The 17,472-nt window shown below is 28.0% G+C and overlaps 3 protein-coding genes across 3 annotated transcripts; 2 read left to right on the forward strand and 1 right to left on the reverse strand.

The window, feature by feature from the left end:
- Positions 1-1,063: 1,063 nt before the first annotated feature.
- On the forward strand, positions 1,064-2,943 carry Phum_PHUM193980 (Ves G 1 allergen precursor, putative; the record flags this gene model as incomplete). The annotated part of the gene is made up of 4 exons (XM_002425313.1): positions 1,064-1,363; positions 1,450-1,723; positions 2,413-2,649; positions 2,726-2,943. The coding sequence occupies 4 exons, from the start codon at positions 1,064-1,066 to the stop codon at positions 2,941-2,943; spliced, it is 1,029 nt and encodes a 342-aa protein (XP_002425358.1).
- A 91-nt stretch (positions 2,944-3,034) lies between these two features.
- Positions 3,035-3,954, forward strand: Phum_PHUM193990 (uncharacterized protein; the record flags this gene model as incomplete). The annotated part of the gene is made up of 4 exons (XM_002425314.1): positions 3,035-3,137; positions 3,217-3,331; positions 3,435-3,623; positions 3,876-3,954. The coding sequence occupies 4 exons, from the start codon at positions 3,035-3,037 to the stop codon at positions 3,952-3,954; spliced, it is 486 nt and encodes a 161-aa protein (XP_002425359.1).
- A 3,285-nt stretch (positions 3,955-7,239) lies between these two features.
- Positions 7,240-9,657, reverse strand: Phum_PHUM194000 (uncharacterized protein; the record flags this gene model as incomplete). The annotated part of the gene is made up of 2 exons (XM_002425315.1): positions 7,240-7,268; positions 7,347-9,657. The coding sequence occupies 2 exons, from the start codon at positions 9,655-9,657 to the stop codon at positions 7,240-7,242; spliced, it is 2,340 nt and encodes a 779-aa protein (XP_002425360.1).
- Between the last annotated feature and the right edge of the window lie 7,815 nt (positions 9,658-17,472).

Raw genomic sequence — 17,472 nt, forward strand, 5'->3', positions numbered from 1 at the left:
CACGATGGATTTTAAGGTCGAATACGTTTCTCAATGATTCGAAAAATAGAAGAAAAAGAGGAAGAAGAAGGTATTTCTAAATTTCGTACCTTGAAAAAAATGTTTGTAACTTACCACAATCGGATGTCGATCATCACCTCCTCCCCCAAAAAAAAATGAAATCGAAATCCTAATAATAATAATAATGCGCCGCAATCATGCGAATCCCTTAAAAAAAAAAAAAAAAAACAAAAAAAAATTAATAATAATAATAATAAGGTAAATAAATAAATAAAATAAATAAATAATAAATTCAAATAATTCATTTATGCACGGACTTGTATTAAAGGTTCAAAGTCCAGTTGAGGCTTGATCGCCTTATAAATAGTATATACGGTCAAATGAAATGGTGCAGACATTAGTGAGTTAGTGATAGACAAACGATTACCCCCGTTATATAGTTATTTATATATATTAAAAATGACCGTTTCCGTTAATTATTATTATTATTATTATTATCATTATATTATTTTTATTTATTTTATTTTATTTATTAGTATTATTAATAATTATTGTTTGTGTGATTTAAATAATACCATCCCTAATTCATCCGGATCCGAACAGGGTGAGTATTAAAAATTTTCCCGCGCTTTTTTTTTTTTTCCGTAAGTAAACATTGTATGAATGATTTTTCCATTTAAAAAATTTCATTGATTAGTATTTAGATTTGGAGATTCAGGTTTTTCCTTTTGGAAAATTTAAAATGGAAAATAATAATAATAATAATCGTCGGTTGTTTCTTACGTAATGAGAAAATTGTTTTTTTTTTTTTAAATAAGAAATTGAGGAGGTTCCAGCGAATCTATTTATAAATGTGCAAGGCAGGAGGAACCGACACATTAAAACGTTTGGAGAAAAGAAAAAAGAAATTGAGGTCATTGCAAAATTTTTTTTACGATTTTTAGCTGGAAGGCTAATTTAAAAAAAAAAAAAAAAAAACTCGACGTACGAATACGTTATAAATTTCTTACGATAAACATTTGCACACCTAAAAAAAAAAAAAAAAAAAATAATAATAATAATAATGAAAATCTCATCGTTATGTTTATTAGATACGCTAACGAAAAAATGCTACGGAAAATTCGGATGTTATTCCGTCGAACATCCCTGGAATTCTTTTTCCAGGCCGGTCAATATGTTTCCGCAGTCACCTGAGTTTATAGATCCGAAATATTGTTTGTATACAAGAAGAAATCCAACGACTTGCGATCCGTTATTGCTTGACGACCCTCAAACATTATTTCGTAGTAATTACGTCCCGTCCGGATTGGTTTATTTCATAGCACACGGTTTTGTTGAAAATGGACACCGCCCTTGGATAATGGTAACTTTCTTACAAAACACTCTCTCTTTCTCTCTCTCTGGAAATGGATTACAACCGACGAGTGATATAAAAAAATATTATTTCAGAACATGACAAAAGAACTTTTGAAAAGATCTAATGCCAACGTTATATCCATCGATTGGTCCGGAGGATCGGATCCCCCTTATACCCAAGCTGTTGCCAACATACGTCTTGTGGGAGTAATGACGGCTCATTTAATAAATATGATATCCGAACAAGGTGTGGGATTGCAAACGGAAAAAATTCACATCATCGGACATTCTTTGGGTGCTCATTTGGCGTCTTATGTTGGCACCACTCTCAGACGTACCTTTAATCAAAGGCTTGGACGTATAACAGGTTCGTTTGTTTTTGGTATTTCTTCTACTTTTCGTGCTCGCTCTTGTGCTCTCATTTCCTTGAATTATTTTTTCTTTATTACGGGTACGAATCGCGTGCTCGAATTATATTTTTAAACTTTGATCACAACGGTTAAATAATAATAATAATAATAATAAAATAATTACTAAACGTAATGCATGACCGACTTTTAACCAATTCTCAGTTTGAAGATAAATAATTTTCATTATGATAATAATAATAATAATGAAAATCTTATATATAAAATAATAATAATTAGTTACATAAGCAACCCCGTCTCGACCCCCTTTTCCCTCCTCTCTCTCTCTCTCTCTCTCTCTCTCCTTCCCGCGTAAAAAGTTCAAATAAAATCAATTAATTAGATTTAGGAGATTGTACGAAAAAAAAAAAGAAATTAAAATATTAATTAATTAATATAAATGGCGTGGCAAAAGACACTTTGTTAATTGTAAAAGTTTTTAAATAATAAGCAACGTTGCTGACGTCAAACCATATATAAAGTCGTCAGAGTTCATCGAAAATCATGACAGCCCTCGTCTCTCTAATGACCGGGGAGAAATTAAAAAAAAGAAAAAAAAAGGTCAAAAAATGAATTAATTGATAAGGAAAATCGAACTTGGATGACGGCTACGATAAAAAAAAAAAAAAAAATTTTCTTAAATTTTCAGGTTTGGATCCGGCGGAACCTCATTTTGCAAAAACGGACGCACTCGTACGATTAGATCCCACGGATGCCATTTTTGTTGATAACATACACACGGACGCTAATTTTTTCGTCATGGGCGGTTTAGGTATGAGAGATCCAGCTGGTCACATCGATTTTTATCCAAACGGAGGACAAGATCAACCCGGTTGTAATCCAGGTTTAATGAAATACGTAACCGAAAAAGGATCCCTCATAAAAGGTACCATTCACCCATTCGTACGCATCGCCGCGGATACCACCACCATCATCATTAACGCGCGTTTTTTTTTTTTTAGGTGTGACAAAAATGATTAGTTGCAACCACGTTAGAAGTTATCAATATTTTATAGAAACGATTAACTCACCGGAAAAATTTCTCGCTGTCGAATGTAAATCTTGGGAACATTATTTAAACGGATCCTGTTTTAAATGTGATTATAATTCCGCATATAAAAATGGAACTTTATGTGCACCTTTCGGTTTTCATTCTGCTTCCGTTTTCACAAACAAGTAAGCACGCTCTTATCCTTTCCTAAAACAAACAAACAAACAAAAATTATTATTATTATTATTTTCTTTCTTTTATCGATAGTAAATTATTGAAAATGAAACATAAGAAATCAAACAATGACGTCATGCTTACTGAATCCCCTAAAAGAAGACATATAACAATGTATTTATTAACGGGTGACAGTTCGCCATTTTACAGTAAGTTTTTTTTTACGATTTCGATAAATCGAAATCGAATCGATTTCATATCGAACGAAATTTTTTCTTTTTTTTTTAGGAAGTCAATATAGAGTCACGTGGAAAATATCGGATTATTGTCACGAAATTGGTAAATTCAAAATAAAAATTGTCGGTAGTAAAGGTTCGACGGAATTATTAAACATGGGTAACAGGTAATCAGAAAACGATCCAATTTACCGCCATTTTCATTTTAAAAACATTAGAAAAACAAATAATAATAAAAATTTTTTTTTGTTTGTTTTCACCATCCAACAGAGTTCAATATTACGATTCAGGTTCGGAACATCGAAAGGTTGTCGGTGGTTCAAACGTTGGAAATTTACAATCCGTTTTTTTAGAATGGTCTAACGAAGTTGAAATATTCAATCCGTTAACGTGGAGAATTCACGAAACTACGATATCAATAAGTTCGATAAGAATCGATAGTTTAGAAACAGGAGAAAGGTAGGTAAAATTACAAACAACAACAACAACAACAACAACAACAACAACGACAACGACAACAACAACAACAACAACAACAACGACAACGACAACAACAACAACAACAACAACAACAACAACAACGACAACGACAACAACAACAACAACAACAACAACAACGACAACAACAACAAAAACAACAATAACAACGACAACGAAAACGATAATAATAATAATAATAATAATAAATAAATTTTATTATTTTTTTTTCAGCATAACGATGTGCGAACCTGATAACGTTATATTAAATGCCAAAAATCCGGTACAGTTAAAAATGTGCATGCAAAAATAATAATAATAATAGCAAGAAAAAGAAAAGTGCAGAGACTATAAGACTGATTGATGATGCTATAAAAATTAAAGTATTTAAAATTTTTTTTTTTTTTTAAATCTACCAAAGAATTTTAGCGAGCACATATATATATATATATATATATATATATATATATATATATATATATATATATATATATATATATATATATGTAATAATAATAATAATAATTTATAAAAGTTTTAATTGTATATTATGTAAAAAAAATAAGTAAACGTTTGTATGTTTGTATACGAAACCCCCGGGGAGGGGTAGGGAGAGAGAGGGGAAAGAAAACCGATTTTACTCATGTTTTTTTAAATTAAGTTCGTGGTATCGATAAACATATGAATAAATTTTTATGTACATAATGATGATAATGATAATTAGAATTTGTATGTATGTATACACATATACATAAATTATAAATAAATAAAATTTTATTAATTTATATAAAAAAAAATTATATATGTATGTTAATGGCTCATTAACCGACCGACCGTGAATAAAAAAAAAGTTTTTTTTTTTTTTTTTAAATAAAAATATTTGCAAATTTTTTTTTTTTTTTTAATTTTGCCACCTGAAAATGTTTTTGAAAAAAAAAAAAAAAGGGGGTCACGGTGCTCGGGTGAAAATATAAACCTTCATCTTTCTTTGTTTTATTTCCCCCCCTCCCCCGTCTCCCCTCCTTATTTCCATACGAAAAACCTTTAGTGACATTAAAAAAAAAAATGTGACTCACGATTAAGAATCGATTACATTCAAAAAGGAGGAAAAAAAAAAAAATTTAATTCGTCGAGATTCGAGAATCGATATTATCGATAAAAAAAACGATAGATCGATCGATCGATCGATTGTTAATCAATTTTCACGAGAGAATTTTAAAAAAAAAATTTCGATTTTCGTGTTTTTTCGTCGGATGGTAATTCACGTCGGCGAAATTTAAAATTATTCGATTTCGATTTCGATTTCGATTAATCGATTAAGATTCACTTATCGATAAATTTGCAAAATTATTAAGATGCGATAAATAAACAAAATAAATAAAAATAATAAAAAATTTTAGTTGTAAGTAATTAACGCAATCTTGACCCCCCGATGGTATACGATTACGATTGATTGCCAAATATGAGTAAGAAAGAAAGACTTATACAATGTGAGTGCGTGCAAGAGAGAGAGAGAGTGAGGGAAATGTACAAATCAATATACATCGACTTAACTGATGCAACGAAACAAAAAAAAAATAAAGAAACAAAAAAAACGTTTTTTTCTCCCCGCCCCGCCCCCCTGCTTTTTCTTTTTTTTTTAAACTTCATTTTCGAGAAAAATCGATTAAGTAACGTTTGATGACGTGTAAAAAAAAAAAAAAAAAAAAAAACTTAGGCAAAATGTCACGATTATGTTGGTCATGATGAGGTTAAACCTCGTTGGGGTTTTTTTTTAACAATAATAATAAAACGAAAGTTTAAAGAATTTTAAAAAACAATTCAAAAAAAAAGTTTAAAAAAAAAAAAAAACAAAATAATAATAATAATAATAATAATAATAATAATAATAATAATAATGAACGTAAAAGGTTGTTTTTCGAATTATTATATATATATATATAAAATTAATCATCGTAGAAAAAAAAATGGCGTTTCTCGTTCACCTTTTAATAAATCTCGGAAAAATCGATTAGAAAAAAAAATTTTTTTAATTATTTATATAAATAGAATAATAATAATAATAAAAATCGATAAATCAATTATTATTGGGAAAAAATCAAACTCGTTATCCTTAATTATTTGTTATGACAATTTTGTTTAAAAAAAAAATTTCTAAGGTATTCGAAAAAAAAAAAAAATGTCACGTTGTCACCTTGTTTTTGGAATTTTAACCGACTCTCACGAGGTTATGAAAAATTAAAATGAAAATTTTTTCTCGATATTTTCCCTCTTGATATTTCAATATAACAAAGTACGAGAGAGAGAGAGAGGAAAGAAAATTTTAAGAAAAATTAATAATAGATAGAATACGTCGTCCGTCACGCTATGTTAAAAAAAAATGATGATGATGATGTGTATGTATTACGTGTTGCAAGGTTATGAAAATGTCCAGTCGAATACAATAAAGGTCAAAGGTCAAAAAAGAAACAATAAATTAACGCAAAAGATTTTTTTTTTTTTTTCAAACACGTTAATTCGTAAACATGATTTTCATACAAAATTTTTTTTTCTGCTTTGTTTTTCCTTTATATTGATTTCATCACACACAAATTCTCGAAAGTTTTCTTTCATCTCAAAAACGCAAAAAAATGATAATAATAATAATAATAATAATAATAATAATAATAATAATAATAATAATAATAATAATAATAATAATAATAAATAGAAAAATAAATTTTCATCGATTGAATAATACCTTATGAGACGACCTAACCGACAATCCTTATTTTCTTCTTCCACGACTTTTTTTTCCTTTCAATTAATTTAACAAATAATTCATTGATTTAAAATTGTGAAATTATTTGTGTGATTTTCATTTTCCTCGAGGGAAAATGGAGAATGAAAGTGGGGGGGGGAAATCTCGCAAAATCAATCCGATAATTTACCTTTTTAATTATTATTATTAATTAATTAATTAAATTTAAAAAAACAAACGAAATTGCGACTAAATAATTTTACGACTCGTATATATTTAAACAAGAGGAAAAGTTTACCTTCAGGACAACAACAACAACAACAACAACATTTTTTCCATCTTATTGCATAAAATAATAATAATAATATTTGCGATACACGGGGTCGTCATAACACGAATTTTCTAAAAAAACAAAAAGTATGACGTCAAAATTACATAAATTTATTAATAATAATAATAATAAATCAATAATCAACCTAACTTTAACGTTTTACAAAACCGGAAGAAGTTCCCTTACTATATCGGAAGCCGAATCGGAAACGGATGTGTATTACTCGATGATTCACATTTACTCTATGATTTACATTTATTTACTCTATGATTAATCGACTTTCGAGGAACCGAAAACGACCCGAAAAAAAAATAAAATAAAAAAAAAATATATATTTTTCTAGATTAAACTCTCTCTCTCTAATGACGTCACAGAATTTTCTCGAATATTTAATTTACGCATAAATAAATAAATTGATCGGAAAGATGAAAAATTATTTATTTATTTATTTAAAAAATAATAATAATAATAATAGTAGTAGTAAAAAAATAATAAAAAATAATAATGGAAAAAAGTTAAATAATAAATCATTCCGAAATTGTTTGTAAAGTTTCAACTACTGATACTTTTGACGCATTATTATTATCATTCTCATTATAATTTTTTTTTTTTTTTTTTTTTAATGCTTTTGCACCATTTTTCCTTTCCGTCGGATACAAAAGGAAACATCCTAAAAAATACGATAGTATAACGGAAACTACTGAAAATTGTTGTATAATGACGTGTATTAAATTAACCGGTAATAATCTTATTGAAAAAATTTTATTTATAGCTAATACGATTAAAAAAAAGGACGCCATCAAGTCCGAAGCCCATATGAACGTCACGAAACGACTGTCGAAATTTTTCTCTTTTAAACTGCTCAAAGCCATGAACGATATCGTGGGCACGAAAAAAGGTATGAAAAATTTATATGCGAATAAAAATGTCGATATTGACTCTGGATAACGGTAAAAAAATTTTGATATTGCGTAATAATCGTAGGGATGAAATTTCGGATCGTGACCCATTCCGTGGTAACTCGTGTACGTGTAAATAGTGAAAAACATCAAGTGACGAAGGGAAAATGACGAATAATTTTTATAGATTTTAGGCTCGGATGAAAATATCGACGGAGTGTATTTTAATATCGACGATATGTCGTCGTGATATTCCACGAATAAAAAAGTGAACATTTGAACGACGATAAGAAAATAATATATTGATTCCACGCGTATCGATAACAATTCGATGGGTACTAAAAACGATAAATATATTTTCATCAATCTTTCCATGAGCGTTCCAGATGCCGTGTACGCGGATATTAAAAACAATATTATTATGTAATAAGAAAATGGATTTTGTATTTCCGGATTGTAATAATACTTGTACAAAATGTGAACGTGTACGAACGTGAATATTATCAAAAGAGACGTCAGTTTAAAATGCGTATCGATTTTTCTTTTGAAATGTTTAAAAAGGATCCAGAAACATGCGAGAAACGTCAAGCTCACGGTCGATGTGATCCAAGTTTTTGGCATTTCACCGAAAACTCTCCTGTGGGGTAAAAAACTCAGGAATATTCCCGATGCAACGTGTATCAATCGAACGAATATGTTAAATTGCGTCCATGAACTCCGGAAAAAAGAACAAAATATGACGAAACTCATTAAAACGAGTATTCCGTGTGCGTTACCGATGCATTTGATTAGGAAAATGGCGGCGTATGCTACGTTTATTGTTAATGCCAAATCGTTGAATTGTATTTTCGTTTGATCTCGAAAAATCAATGTGTAATTTTTTAAAAATAACACGGCGAAAAATATCGACGGGATTTTATATTGCAAATCCTCGTTGAAAAAAATCAATGTGAATACCACGGACGAGAATAAAAAAATGATTTCCTTGTAATTCCATTTTATTATTACTCCGGAACCGCCGTGAGAGGCAACGGTGAGAAAGTGAAAATTGGTCAAAACGTTCAAAATTAAATTCCAAAGTATCATTTTAATTTGTTTTTGTGAGGTTTCCGATTGTATCCTATTCACGATACTGTTTAACCTCGTGAATAATTGATCCGGTAAAAGTTCCAGAGATTGAACGTTTTGATCCGTCAAATCGACCAATTTCAATACGTTTTCGAAATGTTTTATCGTGTACAATGTCCATTCGTATTGATAATATTCGTTTAATTGTAGTAAATGCAACGGCACTACACCGATTAATTTCGGTGGAAAATTAACGCCGGCAAGAACGCATAACATGGCCGTCAAATCCGTTCGTCTCACGAACAAAACGTTTTCCGAATATGCTATACCACTTCCCCAAGCTGCTAGGGGTGCATTCATGTTACCCTCGTATCCTAGGGGTGATCCACGACTCGATGTTATTATGTACGTCACGCTATTCTCGTTTTCCCAAGATTCGTCGATTTTCTCTCCGACCTCTCTTATATCGTCGTCCATTTTTTTCAATTTCTCTCTATAATCCTCTATCAATACGGGATCGATGTTAAAATTTATAACGTAAAAACAATTTGATTGAAATTTCAATTCGAGCGTTTTTGAATAATTAATAAATTCTCTGAGCGGATCTTTTTCTGGAAAATAACAATTGATTTTCGTACCCGGTAAATTGTCACCCATTAAACATTTGCAATTGGAATATTCCAATATCGAATCGAATCCTTTCGGTCGATTCCAGTAAAACGGTGACGAATATCCCTTTTTACCGGATAAAAGCGTTTTCAATCCTCCTTCGTTTGTTTCGTAATAATTCGTACTCACGATTCCAAACAATCCCCTTTGCGATACCTTTTCTTGTATGTAAGGCGTCGAATTGTATTCTAAAAAATTACTGGTCAAACCGTTAACGTTAATTAAAAAAACTCTTTTTGAAAGTGGATCCATCCATTGTTTAATTGATGAATTTTTTAAATCTTTCTCATCCGGTATTGTATTTTTCATCAAAAAAAATAACGTGTAAAACCGAAAACACAAATTAATTAATATTGAACTTTTAATTGTATATATCATTTTATACGAATAAAAACTTTTAAGCAGACTAAATATATATATATATATATAGAACCACGTGTTATTATTTACATTCTCCATGATATTATTAATCGTCGTGGCATTAGAATTATATTCGCATATTCGTTTGTAAATTTTTCCATTTGTTTTTTTTTTCGATAAACGAGTCATAGATAAGTAAGAGAGAGAGACCCCGAATGAGAATGTACCTTAAAATTTATAATATATGTTACACCCTGAAGACATCATTAATAAAAATGCTAATGAAATAAATTTCAAAAAAATAAAAATGGGTCGCGGACAATTCGCACTAAATTGCGGCCCCCCGTTTTTTTCTAAATTAGAAAAAAAAAATTTTTTTTTCCTACGCGTTTCCATTTTACACAAACTCTCTTTTAAACAATCGATAAATTCTAAAACTAATTTAAATTAATTTCAAAAATCAATCAATCAATCAATCAATTTGAATATGATAAAATATTTTGTTTCCATATTTAATTTTTTATCAACGAGACATCAAATTTCCAAGCTTTCTCTCCAAATCACACATTTCTCCAGTTGTAATTTAATAATAATTTATACGTCACGACACAATATTATTATTATTATTATTATTATTACTAGCACTAACGTTTTAATAAAAAATTTTCAAAGATTTATTTACATTTTCCTACGAAGGTGAAAGACGTGTCAAATTTATATTCTTCGCTTATAAAATAATTAGATGATGAGCGGGGGCGAAAGGGGGGCGCGAGGGAAGGGGAAACGTCGATTTAATTCGACTCGAAAGATAATCGTATGAAAATATATTCCAAAAATATTAATTAAACACATCAATCATAAACGATACGATTGAAAACATTCTCAAATTTAAAAGGACCAAATTTTTTTTGGTCTTTTCACGTGGAAACAATACTCAGACACGTGTTTGTTTAAATCAATCAAACCAGAAAAAAACAAGATGCATTCACCTTTACCTGTCTGTCAGTCAGTCAGTCACTCGAAGCAAAATGTTATAATACTCGTAATGCTTAAGGAGATGATTATGATAATGATGATGTTGATGATGATGATGATGAAGTTTATATGTAACAAACCCTGAAACTTTTGGACGGTTCGAAACATTTTTTAAAGCAAACCCAACTTTTGTTCAAAACTATCACCGACTCATTCGTTTTAGGAAAAACGTTTCTGAACGTTTTTTCGGAGTAAAAAAAAAAAAAAAAAAAAAATTTATTACCTTGTATACGTGACTTGCTGGATGATTCACTCTAACAATTATCCTGGTGATAGTCTTTGAGTGGAATTAAATATTGCACGGAGACAATCCCCTCGTAAAATATTAACCTAGTTTTGAAAAAAAAAAAAAAAACTTTTAATGTTATGCATTTAAAATTCATACAAAATCAAAACGATTTAAAAAAAAAAAAAAAGTTTTTGTTTTATTTTTACGCGAGAGTAGTAATTAGAAAAAGAAGTTAAACGAACGAATAGAAAAAAATAGCAAAAAAAAATTTATCTTACAGATGTAACGTCATAACATAATGGTAATAATAATAATAATAATAATAATGACCTAAATTACAGTTGGCGAGTTGATTCGTCGTAATTCATAAATGGTAGCATACTAATAATTGTTTTTTTTAATATTTCCCAATTGAAAATAATAATTTTTTTTTTGCGCGGGCTCGATTTAATTACTTTTGTTTATAAAAATCCAAAAAAAAAAAAAAATTTTAACGAAAGTTTATTGAGAGATTTATAGAATCGCGAGAACGCGAATTTTTTTTCACGACAGGTCGACAGATTTCCCCGGACAAACATAAAATATCGACCAATCAGATTTAAGCATTTTTTTGGAATATCAAAATGGCTTCCGAAAAACTTTACTACATCCGTTAAATTTTTTTTTTTTCCCCGTTTCCTCAACCATAGTAATAATAATAATAATAATAATATATACGACTTTAACAAAGCGGAATCGACAAAAAAATAATAATAATAATTATTTCTTTAATATAATTTACGACAATTTTTACGCAATGAAATGAATAATTACGGACAACGACGATAAAAACATAATTTAATGAAAAAAAAAAAAAAAAAAAAAAATTACCATTAAAGTAATAATTACTTTAAAACCGTGGCAGAAGACAAAATGAAAAAACCTTCAACCGTGTAAATACACTTTTTTTTCATTTTAAATGAAAAATGATTTCGTTAAATGTAATTTTTATAATATATCCTAAACTCACCATTCAAATCCTTGTTTTTTTTTCATTATTTTTCCTTTCTTCTTCTTGTAATAAGAAGAAAAATGTCAGAAATGTTCGAGTACTTTCTGTTTGTTATTTCATAATAAATGCTGACCGGTGATTTATTCTCATTGTACCATAAATGGTCAATCGAAATTGTGTAGATTTGATGTATACGAACCGATCGTTGCGCTAAAAAAAAAAAAAAAAAAAAATATGTTATTGCCAGCATTAGTTGTAAATTTCGAAATAAACATTTGTGTCGATGATGATGATGATAATGATAATGATAATTTTACGTATTGTTTGAATGTTAATTTTGAAACGTGTTAAAGCCGATTAAAATAAAAATTTAAAAAATTATTATTATTATTATTATTATTATTAATATTATTAATATTTTTATTTCCAATTGTATATTTTGCAATACGTATAGAATTTCGTATGCAACAAAAAAAATTTAACGACTTTTGTAGAGAGAGAGAGAGAGAGAGACAAAAAGAGAGAGAGAGAGAATGATAAAAAAAAATTTCCAGTTAGAACGCATTTACTTCCAGGGAAAAAAAAAACAGTTTTGTGACGTTATTATAGTTAGTTTTTTAATCAACCCCCGCCCCCGCCCCCCCGACAGCATTGAATTAAATACACATTCCAATATAAAATATATATCAAAACCCTCATTAACTTCCCATAGAAAAAATTTTAACATTGAAAAAGACGATTTATGTGATTTTTTTATCTATCACATTTGATGAGAGAAACTATTAAAAAAAAAAAAAAATTTTTTTTTTCGATTTGTTCTCTCTCTCTATTTCCGTGACAAAAAATAAACGTCGAAGAATTTAAAAAACAAAAAAAAAAAAGAAAAAAAGGTCGTCACAAAAGAATTTTTCAATATGAAAAAAAAAAAAAATAAAAAAACAATAATAATAATACTTATTCGATATGAATGAAAAAAAAAAAAAAAAAAGGAAGACATTAACCATAATTTTTTTTTTCTTTTGACTATAATTTACCTAATAATGGATTCTTCTTCTTTTTCTTCTGCTTTTTTAAAACCAAACACATCATTATTATTATTATTATTCTTCATTAGGTAACTGAAAAAAAAAAAAAATAAAAAAAATCAATAAGTATCTTTATAGATTTCAAACAAATAGGAAAAAAAAATGATAAAGAGTAAAAAAAATCATAGAATATTTAAATAAAACGTCACAGAGTAAATATATATGTATATGAAATTTTCCGTTACGTTTTCCCGCCTTTTTTATTTCATTTTAATACCAAAAAAAAAAAAAAAAAAAAGGAAATCATTTGTACATACACGACGATTTAAATTAGTTTTTCTTGTATTAGTTTTTTTTTAAGGAAAAAAAAATTAAATGCGGAAAAATGTAAATAATAATAATAATAATAACAAATTTTTTTTTTTTTAAACGTAACCGTAAGTTTAAATTTGAAGAAGATGATGTACATAATAACCGAATATTGCAAAATATTACAAAATTGTATAACACTTTTTTTTTTTTTCGCGGTATTTTTTGTTACACTATCCGTATAAGAAGAAAATTTTAAAACAATAAATTTTTTTTTAACACGAGATGGGTACATGCGATTTACACAATTAAAAAATTATTATTATTATTATTATTATTATCATTATTATTATTATTATTATTATTATTATTATTATTATTATCACGCACTGATTATTATTAATACGTGGTGTGCGCTTTCGGAGAGTAACAACCAACGGTCATTTTAAACGTCACACATATAACGTTTTTGCACTTAAATAAATAGTATTATTATCCCACGTGGGGAATTTAAATGCGAGTGTAAAAAGGCGTCAAGTGCGAATATTTAAAAAAAAAGAAATTTTTTTTTTTTTATTCATTTCTCTTTTTTTTTTTTTTTTTCGCGAGTTTCTTCGTTATCAACATACATCACACTATCTAAGCGGAAATTGTCAGTTTCAATGCGGTGTCTAAAGATCAATTTTCAGGTATAGACCGAAGTGGGTATAATGGTAGTTGCAGGAAGCGCAACAACCGTAGTCAGTGCTTAACAGTGCCATCGAAACCAGGTACTTTTTTTTTTTTTTCTCTTTCTGTCTATAATAGCGATTATACCTATTCTTTTACGTAACATTTTTTTTTTTTTTTTAACCGTTCGGACTTTCATTTTCGTTTGCTTTCCTTTTTTTTTTTCGGTTTTCTTTAATATTATTATTTCTACTCTTATTCGTCATCATCATCATCATCATCATTGTCATCATCGTCATCGTTTTCGTTGTCGTTTTCGTCGTCGTAATCATTATCAATTATATATTATTGAATCGAAAGTATTGATTTTGTATCGGATTGGAATTCTTCTTTCTTTTGACTTCCATGCGAGAAAATCCTTCTCGATAACGGGTACGTATTATTTTTATTTTAAAAATTATTTATAATGATAATAATAATGATGATGCGAACGCGTAACGCGAGTTTTTAGAACGTTAATCAAAATTAAATAAAATAAATTTTTAATTAGCGAATTTAAAATGTCGAATCGCGCTGCAAAAAAGAAAGTAAACAAACGCAAACACATTGTTATTGTTATTGATAATATAACTGTCATTATCATTATCATTTCTATTAATTTGTACACACAGTTTCCAATAACAAAAACAATTCAACAGCATTTAAAAAAATTTTTAGTCGATGTGTTGTCGTTGTTATGGTTGTGGTTGTTGTTGTTGTTGTTGTGGTTGTCGATTGTTATTATTGAATTATTTACAAAAGAATCGGGTAAACAAGGTACAGAGAAAGTTTTTATGCAAGCCAATTTACGAAAGTAAATTAAATTAATTAAATTTTTTTTGTTTTGTTTTGTTTTCCTTGTTTCGTATTATTTAAAAACGAAAAAAATTTTTTTTTTTTTTTTGTTTAAACCTTTTCTGATCTCGCGGTCACGTAATCGGTTATTTTAAATCATCATCATCATCATCATCATCATCAGCGATGCTAAAAATTTGTTTGACCATCATTCTTAATTATTATTTAATTAATAAAAAAAATCAATTTTCCCTCCTCCTCCCCCCTTTCAAAAAATTTAACCGATTAATTAATCATCACCTTGAATGGTTATAAAAAACTATTATTATTATTATTATTATTAAATCGATTGAATGCGAAACAAAAAAAAATTCAAACCGTTTATAATTTCGGACATTGGTCATTTTTTTTTTTTTTTTATTACGTATTATTATTATTACTCATTATTTATAACGTGCGAAAAATCATTACGTAAATATAAGTGTAATAAATAATAATAATGATAATAATAATAATAATTACACGATCGGGTTATTTATTTATTTAACTTTTTTGCCGAAAGATACCAATGTCCAAGATACCAAAGATCCATGTAGCTAAGATTTTAAGTAAAAATTTTACTTGATAACTTGTTTAATGTCGTTCAATCGATCGATACGAAATATTAATATTAATAATAATAATATTAATAATAATAATAATAATAATAATAATAATAATAATAATAATAATAATAATAATAATAATAATAATGTATAAACGTAAAGCGAATATATCAATTATTAAATTACCCTTTGGCTACAGCTTCTGCACCCAAAATCAAATTCCAATACAATATTAATAAATACTCCAACATATGGTAATTTAATATTATTATTTTTAATTATTTATCGTCGTAATTAATAATAATTATAATAATAATAATAATAATAATAATAATTCATAATTTTTTTTTAATAATATCGTATAAATATTTTATTATCGCATTTTTCATTACACGTATTTAATTTAACGATTTTTTTGTGTGTGTGTGAGAGAGAAAGAGAGAGATACGAATTCATTATAACTTAAAATTGTCGTTAAATAATGCCACTCCTTGCGTTTAAAAAAAAAAATTTATCTGTATGCATTCGCGAGTTAAAAAAAAAATTGCGTTTATAATTTCTGGTATTTATTTACGAAACATAAAAAAAAATAATAATAATAACCGTCAGGTATAATTTAATTTTTAAAAAAACAGGATTTAAATGCGAGGGCAGCAAAAAACTCTGACGGGCCGAAGATCATCATCGATTTACACGGGTGGTGAGAAAAAAAAATTTTTTTTTTTTTAATTGCAATCAATCGCAAGGACTTTTCACGATTTTATCATTATTATTATGATTATTATTATTATTATTATTATTATTATTATTACTATTATTATAATCTTTAAACACGCCAAGCTTTTAAATACTTGTCGGAGTTTTTAAGTTTATTTATTTCAGGTTTCTACCCGATACCTAAAGAGTAAATGCTCGAATTTCTTTGGTGCTATTTATAATATTTTCCGAAGAATGTGGGCCGTCCCACATAACGCCATTGCCTTTACGGTTTCTTCTTTTAAATTCTTCAAAATCTTCTTTAAATTTCCTTTTATTGAATGTGGTGGCATGGCTCCCAGTGCTGCTCCCACGATGATCGGAATACTTTCTGTTTTCGTTTTTCTCCCACAGCCTGGCTATTTCAGCTTTTTGCCCGCTTCTTTGGCTATCTGGTGTTTTCTCCCCGCCTGTACACGAATACTTCAATCAGTTTATACCATTTTTTCGCATTATGCCTGAGGATGATATCCGGCTTGTTCGCTGGCACAGTTCTGTCAGTGTGTGGATTTGTTGATCATACAGAACTGTGCATGAATCTGCTGTCGTATCCGGGGTTAAAATGTGGTTGTACCACTCCTTGGGTAATCCATCCATTCCATATTCGCGACAGTTATTATTATTATTATTATTATGCAGTAATGAAAAACGTTTTAAAAAATTAAACAATGTCAAAAAAATAATAATTTTTTTTTTTGATAAACTTTTCAAGTTTCGTCCCCCCGAATAATTTCATAAAACAAACGTTTACCATCATCATCGTCATTATTATTATTATTGAAATACACGAAACAAAATAACCGTTACTCATTTCAATCAGACGACGTATAAAAAAAAAAAACAAATAAAGAAAAAGATATTTAACAGGTCGTCGAATAATAACGTTAAAACATCGTAACCGATATCAATGTTATTTTTTTTTTTTTAAATAAAATTAACGTGACTAATAATAATAATAATAATGGTGATGATAATAATAATAGTAAATTTATAATGTCATGACTATTTCACACTTTTTCAAATTTTCTTTAAATATTCAAAAAAAAAAAAAAAAACAAAATTTATTTAACCTTTCACCGGTTATTAAACATTATATTTAATTATTATTATTATTAGTTTTTTTTTAAACGTTACTTTAACGTAATTTGAACTTTTACTTTAACGTATTATTTACAAACGCACGTACGCACGCACGCACGCACATCGTACGCACAATTAACAAATGACAATAAATAAATAAAATTTGGCAATTTTTATTAGAAAATAAAATCTTTATGTAAATAATTAATTGGAATTAAATCAAAAAATACA

The sequence above is a fragment of the Pediculus humanus genome, genomic scaffold (assembly GCF_000006295.1).
Source record: "Pediculus humanus corporis 1103172107542 genomic scaffold, whole genome shotgun sequence".
NCBI classification, from domain to species: domain Eukaryota; kingdom Metazoa; phylum Arthropoda; class Insecta; order Psocodea; family Pediculidae; genus Pediculus; species Pediculus humanus.